Genomic DNA, 7,440 nt, shown 5'->3' on the forward strand with positions numbered 1-7,440 from the left:
ATTTTTCCAAGAGATTTCTATTTCTCTCAAAAAAAATGAACTAATTTTCTTTGGGAAAATAAAATTCCCTTAGAAAAATAGGGTTCCCAAATTAACCCTAAGTGATAAAACAAATAAAAAAATGATAAGTCATTATTTTTTGAATAAGCTGAGTGGTTAAAGTTTTTTTTAAAGTCAACGGTGTCATATATTTATAAACGGAGAAAGTATTAATCTTGTTTACAAAGTTTCTAGTCTATTTTTCTGCTATTCTCTTTCCTCCATCCTATCATTTAGCTAATTTATAGTCTTTTATTATACCTGCTTTAAGGAGGAGGCAACCCTAGTAAAATAGAGAATCTCCAACGAAATATCCCATATATACGAACCCACTAACACCAACATAGCCTTGCCTCGTGCTTGCCCTCCGGCAGATCTATAACCTTCTCGACCTCGTCTCGCACGCATCCGGCCAATTAGCCAGCGTTGCGTTGGCCCCTGCCTCTCGTTCCGATCCGCACACCACTGATTGACCCAGGTCCCAGACACACGTCCACTATCTAGGTAGACATCGGCAGCTTCACAAGACACCGAAGAAGCAACAAGTACCGTGTCAGTCAGCCGCTAGGTAGCTAATGACCAAAATTCTCCTCCTCCTGCTGCTCCTCGCATTGCCGCTGCCGGCAGCCCTGGCGCTCACCGCCGAGGGCCTGGCGCTGCTGACGTTCAAGGCGGCGGCGACCGACGACCCGCACTCGGCGCTCTCGCGGTGGTCCGAGTCCGACCAGGATCCGTGCCGGTGGCCGGGTGTCATCTGCGCCAACGCCTCGTCCTCGGCGCCGTCCGCGGCCCCGCGCGTCGTCGGCTTGGCCGTGGCGGGCAAGAACATCTCCGGGTACATCCCCTCGGAGCTGGGGTCGCTGCTCTTCCTCCGCCGCCTCAACCTCCATGGCAACCGGCTGTCGGGCGTCATCCCCGCCGCGCTATCCAACGCCTCGTCGCTCCACTCTCTCTACCTCTACGGGAACCGCCTCACGGGCGGCCTTCCCGTCGCGCTCTGCGACCTCCCGCACCTCCAGAACCTGGACGTCTCCGGGAACGCGCTCTCGGGCGAGCTGCCGCTGGACCTCCGTGGCTGCCGCAGCCTGCAGCGGCTCGTGCTGTCCCGGAACGCCTTCACGGGTGAGCTCCCCGCGGGAGTGTGGCCCGAGATGCCCAACCTACAGCAGCTCGACCTCTCCTCCAACGCCTTCAACGGCTCCATACCGCCCGACCTCGGCGAGCTCCCCAGGCTCGCCGGCACGCTTAACCTCTCCCACAACCACTTCTCTGGCGTCGTGCCGCCCGAGCTGGGCCGCCTCGCTGCCACCGTGACGCTCGACCTCCGCTTCAACAACCTCTCCGGGGCCATCCCACAGACGGGCTCCCTCGCCAGCCAGGGCCCCACCGCGTTCCTCAACAACCCCGGCCTCTGCGGCTACCCGCTCCAGGTCCCCTGCCGCGCCGTCCCGCCGCCCACGGAGTCGCCGACGCCGCCGGCCACGACGACCCCGCTGCCCTCCACCGCGTCCTCCGACCGACACCAGCCCATCAGGACGGGCCTGATCGCGCTCATCTCCGTCGCGGACGCCGCCGGGGTGGCCCTGGTCGGCGTCATCCTAGTGTACATGTACTGGAAGGTCAAGGACCGGAAGGGGCACCGCGACGGCGGCGGCGACGACAGCAGCAAGAGCGGGCTCTGCCGCTGCATGCTGTGGCAGCACGGTGGCAGTGACAGCTCGGACGCGTCCTCGGGCGACGGCGACGGCGAAGGCAAGTACAGCGGCGGCGAGGGGGAGCTTGTGGCGATGGACCGCGGGTTCCGCGTGGAGCTGGACGAGCTGTTGCGGTCCTCGGCCTACGTGCTGGGCAAGGGAGGCAAGGGGATCGTGTACAAGGTGGTGGTGGCGAACGGGACCACGCCCGTGGCCGTGCGGCGGCTGGGCGGCGGCGGCGGCGGCGGCGCGGACCGCTGCAAGGAGTTCGCGGCGGAGGCGCGCGCCGTGGGGCGGGTGCGCCATCCCAACGTGGTGCGCCTGCGCGCCTACTACTGGTCCGCCGACGAGAAGCTCGTCGTCACCGACTTCGTTGGCAACGGCAACCTCACCACCGCGCTGCGCGGTAAGCACCGCCCACCGAACCGATCGGTCCCTCATTCATTAATACAATAGTAGTTCTTTTTGGTAGGTTTAGATGGGATTTGCTTTTGTTAATTGTTCATTAGCGTTGGATCCTAGCTGATTTATTTCTCATCGGGGAGAGAGACATGGTAGATGCTGTGGATTATTTGATTAATTCCATCATCAATATTGGAATTTTGCTGACAAGAGCACATGCCACACGTCCATACAAACACAACCAAAACCACAAATGCAATACTACTGTAGGATGAGCTCGATATGCAAACATGTTAAGATCGAGCAACCCAACCACAATTGCAATTAACGCCATTCATATATATGATTCTAGCTTCGATTTTTTCCCCGTAACTTATAAACGCGGATGAGAATGATAATATGTGCTACCACAATACAACACGACCTCAAATTACTACTAGCATATCTATAAGCGTACAAGCCATGGCACAGGACAGTGTGTATAGTACTATGAGCAATTATGATCCTTGATAGCACTAGCGGATATTGTACAGGGCAGGCTATACGTGGTGCGTTAGGGCTAATAATAGCTAGATTTGGTTTGTATTATGTTCCGTATGGTGTTGGGTGCTCACTTATTACTCATGTTTCTTCTAATGGTACGGTGGTGGCGTAGCGAGCGACTATAGATAGCCTATCTTATACTTTGCACAGAAGCGAGAGGGCTGTTCGCTGTGGCCGGATTAAAATTTAAAATCGTTCAGACTACTGCAGCTCAATCTATAGAGATAAGGTGGAATAAAACCGTAGCGAACAGCCTTATGAACATTCATCGGTTTTAAGAATTACACAATGCAATCTGCACTCCATGTCTCCATCCTAGTCGGGAAGAAAATTAAATACAAACAAGAGGGCATTATAAGAGCGTGACGTCCACTCCCACGGGAACGCACTGCAACGGAAGCTTCCAAAACCTTCGCTGCAGAACGCACACCGTCTTGTCCCCCTGACTGTTGGACCACGCTGCTGCTGCTATATATACAATCTGCGTGCGATGGGCGCATGCATTGCATTGCTGGACATCTTTGCGGGCGGCTGGGCCTGCTGTCCACTGTCCTGGATGGGCGGGCGCATGCATGCATGCAAGGTCAGGTCCTTGGGTGATTTCCCCTTACCCTGTGAGTTGTGAATGTGATTCTCGGCGGTGTGGTGTTCCTGTACTGTACTGTAGTGCCATCGTACTTGCTTAGCAGTAGCATGGCAAACCACAGTATTTTCATATAGGAGTATTAATTAGCAGCCTACACCTATGTGCCTAAAGCAAGATCATTTTTCTCCTACGGATGGTTGCTTAAGCCATAAGGCACCGTACGTAGCTGCTGTTACTGCAAATTGCAATGCACCATGCATATTCACTTGCGGCCGGGTGGTACAATAAACGAAGGAAAAAAGGAAAAAGGTGGCACACTTCCGTTAGCGCTAATGTTTGACAAAAGCTTTACACCAAATCATGCCAAGCTCCAAAGGCTCCTTTTCTCTCTTGCTCACTCACTTGGGCACCAAACGCTGACAGACTTAACGAGCTGCAATGGAAAGTCCCTTTTTCGTCCTCCCTTTGGACCGTCATGCAGACTGCAGAGCATGTCGGTGGAACAGAGGTGCGGTGCCAAACAGAAAAGCAGAGGCCTTTCTGAGCCTGACGAAACCTTTGTCGTTCTGATGATGCCCTAACAGCATGAATATTCTCTCCGAACTCGTGCTAATTTAATCTACAAATATAAATGCGTAAAGGATGTGATGATTGAGCATGGGCAACGCTGCATAGGCACGCCTGGGTAATGCATCATTGGAATCCCTTACTTTTCAACGTGCTTAATGATGGGTGTCAGCACTGGGTACTCAGACTAGTGATGCCAGATTTGGTGGGGGGGCTAATGGGACAAAGGGCATCAGCTTCCCATGCATTCATGCTAATGAGCCTTTAGCCTGGGAGATACCGTACCTGGCTAGTGTGTGAGTGGCGTGGCACTGGGGATTGTTTGTGAGGTACGCCTTTCTTAAACTTTAAGAAAGCAAGACGCATGCCCTGCACATTCTTTGATTACGTTCTGTTGGATGGAATTGCCACTGTAGTTTTATCATGGTGGCTGTTAGTTTCGATCTTGCTGCTATTTACTATTCTCTATTATCATTTATAATTTATTTGTTTGACTTTTTTTTTCTAAGTTTGATCAGCTTGTCTTATTCAAAATTTTTAGAAAAAATAAAAAAAATCTAAAACCATACTTAAAATATATTATATAACAGATAATATTACAGTAAAAATTAACAATAATTATGATTGTTTTTAAAATAAGACGAGCCGCAAAACTTAGGATAAAAAATGTCAAAATGAATTATATATTGCAACGGATGGAGTAGGTGTAAAGGGCGTCGAAAAAACATTTTCGAATTGGAAATCGCGATGTAACCCATTTCCTATTTTGTACCCAAACTTGTTTTCATGATGTCTGTAATATTTGCAAAACTGGAGTTCTGGTGCAAAACAGTCTCCTGGATTCTGACTGAATGTATTGACCGTTGACTCTCTCTTTTTTTTTTCTAGGACGGCCTGGTCAAACTGTCCTGTCGTGGTCAGCACGGCTGAAGATCGCCAAGGGCGCGGCGCGCGGGCTGGCGTATCTCCACGAGTCCAGCCCGCGGCGGTTCGTCCACGGCGAGGTGAAGCCATCGAACATCCTCCTCGACGCCGACTTCACCGCACACGTCGCCGACTTCGGCCTTGCCCGCCTGCTGGCCGTGGCCGGCTGCGCCCCCGACGGGCCGCCCTCCACGGGTGGTGCCGGGCTCCTCGGCGGCGCCATCCCGTACGTCAAGCCACCGGCGCCGGGTACGGGTCCGGACCGTTTCGGCGCCGGCGGCGGGTACCGCGCGCCGGAAGCGCGTGCGCCCGGTGCAAAGCCGACGCAGAAGTGGGACGTGTTCTCGTTCGGTGTGGTGCTGCTGGAGTTGCTGACGGGCCGAGGCCCGGCCGCCGACCACGCGTCGCCGTCGACGTCGGCGTCGTTCTCGGCGCCCGTGTCCGGGTCGACGGCGACGGACCGGTCCGGGAGCGGGGAGCACGGGGGTGGCGCGGTGCCGGAGGTGGTGCGGTGGGTTCGCCGTGGCTTCGAGGAGGACGTTCGCCCCCTGGCGGAGATGGTGGACCCGGCGCTGCTACGAGGCCCCGCGCTGCCCAAGAAGGAGGTGGTGGCGGCGTTCCACGTCGCGCTCCAGTGCACGGAGAGCGACCCGGAGCTCCGGCCACGGATGAAGGCCGTTGCCGACAGCCTCGAAAAGATCGGCTAATGAGTCACAAGGTCATGCTAGCGTACACAACGCCATGCATGCTCATCCAAGGTCATTGTTATTTTTATTACCTTTTCCGTCTCCTCCCCGATTTTCTCTCTCTTGTAATTCAGTCTTTTTTTTAATTTCCTTGCTGTGCTCTCTTGCAATTGGTCGTTTGTAATTGTTGGCTATTCTTTTGGGTGCAATTCATGTTTTCCGTAATTGATGGCTATTACAAATGGTACATAGAGAGGTATGTAGGAGAAAGGGTATTTCCAGCTTAAATTTTCAGGCCTGTTTTAGTACACTGGTTTTCAAAACCACAATTTGTAATATCGCATAACTATAGTATATTTTATATTAGTTAAATCTAACATCTGTTTATAGACATAAAATTTTGGTTGCAGTGCAAGGGAGAGAGAGGAGAAAAAGGTAAGATTGTGATCGTCGCTTCCCACGTGCCACTGAAAAACATCTGCCCGAACCAAATTTTTTTGAACCCAAAAAATATTATAGCACTGATGAAATACAGAGGTTTTAAAGGTGCTCTTAAACTCCTTTGACCTAAAATACCATGGTATAATACCAGAAAAATAATGTGTTTCTATACAGGCCCCATAGATAACGAGGATGTGTATCTTATTATGATTGAAAACAATTGAAAACAATTATTACTGCTATACCGTGTTCAGTAATTAATTGGAGGGGAACGTAGAGTGACACAACTTAGAGATATGTCTTGAGTGCTGTCACACCCGGATTTTAGGGGTTCAAAACCTAGGCGCGAAATAAACACTAGGTGTGCTGTGACCAAGTCTCACACATATGATAAATAGTGGTACAGAAACGAATGTCACATCTTTACTATATAATACGAGTTCTGTACAAAATAAATAAATAAATAGATCATAAAAAGACAACGATCCAACACCCCAAAGTTGACTAGGAGACGACGGCCTAGACCTCTCACGAACTCGTCACAGCATCCTCCATGCGCCTCATTCTGTGGTACCTGTTCTTGACCTGTGGGGGTATGAGACAGCAAGAGTGAGCTCATATACGTTCATCTCTCAACAAGTTGTGGGGAATAATGTGCATGGACTCGCCAAAGGTGGGAGCTCACGTGAGGTGTAAGACTTACCAAAGAGGATGGTTGAAGCTGAGCATTGCTCTTAAAGTTGGTCAAAAATTTATTAGCAATTACTAAGTATAAGTAAATACCAACCCAATTAAGTAGTAGAACAAAAGTAATAACAACACCTGCTATGCAATGTATATGATAAATTGAATTTAGTTCCATAATTAATCATGTGAGGGTCTGAGCCGCTTATGACCGTGAGCACGGCTGATATACCAGTTTTACACTCTGCAGAGGTTGTGTATCTTTACCCACAAGTCATGTTACCCATCTGCCACGGGGTTGTACGGGCCCCATACACCTCTACCAAGGAAGCGAGGTAGGGTAACACTACGAGGCCTTTACAAAGTTCCACTATCTTCAGAAAACCCGCTACAGTTTATAGGAAGCTCCAATGCAGGGACCCCTCGCCTGACCGCCATCGCAGCAAAATCAACCAAAGGGCCTCCCTACACTGACCACTCCCCTACTGCCCTTGCCCCTTTCGGGTAAGGTATTCCTCCAATAGCTTTCCTAATTAGTCAGCCAAGGGCGTCCCATACCACCCTTGTGGTAGCACTGTTTTCCCGGGTGGTCGCTCCATGTTCCAATTAACATAATGATCTTATCATGAACAGTAAATAACAACTGGTAATAAAAGTATGATAATAAATAATGTGCATCTCTATACCTAAAACCACATATAACAATAGCATGTACTACCCAAGAATTTAGTGGTAAACAAGGTATAAATATAGTCAAACTAGGGTAACCTATTGGGTCCCATCAAAATTAACCTATGCAGATCATTATGATTAATCAGAACATGACTGGGTAAAAAGAAGTGATCAATTGCATAACTTGCCTGGGAATCGAGAT

General features: G+C 50.5%; 1 protein-coding gene across 1 annotated transcript; it reads left to right on the forward strand.

Moving 5' to 3' along the window:
* Positions 1–415: 415 nt before the first annotated feature.
* On the forward strand, positions 416–5,691 carry LOC100383159 (putative leucine-rich repat protein kinase family protein). The gene is made up of 2 exons (NM_001175824.1): positions 416–2,139; positions 4,720–5,691. The coding sequence occupies exons 1-2, from the start codon at positions 615–617 to the stop codon at positions 5,460–5,462; spliced, it is 2,268 nt and encodes a 755-aa protein (NP_001169295.1). The 5' UTR covers positions 416–614; the 3' UTR covers positions 5,463–5,691.
* Positions 5,692–7,440: the final 1,749 nt, after the last annotated feature.

The sequence above is a fragment of the Zea mays genome, chromosome 10, assembly GCF_902167145.1.
Source record: "Zea mays cultivar B73 chromosome 10, Zm-B73-REFERENCE-NAM-5.0, whole genome shotgun sequence".
In the NCBI taxonomy this organism is placed as follows: Eukaryota; Viridiplantae; Streptophyta; class Magnoliopsida; order Poales; family Poaceae; genus Zea; species Zea mays.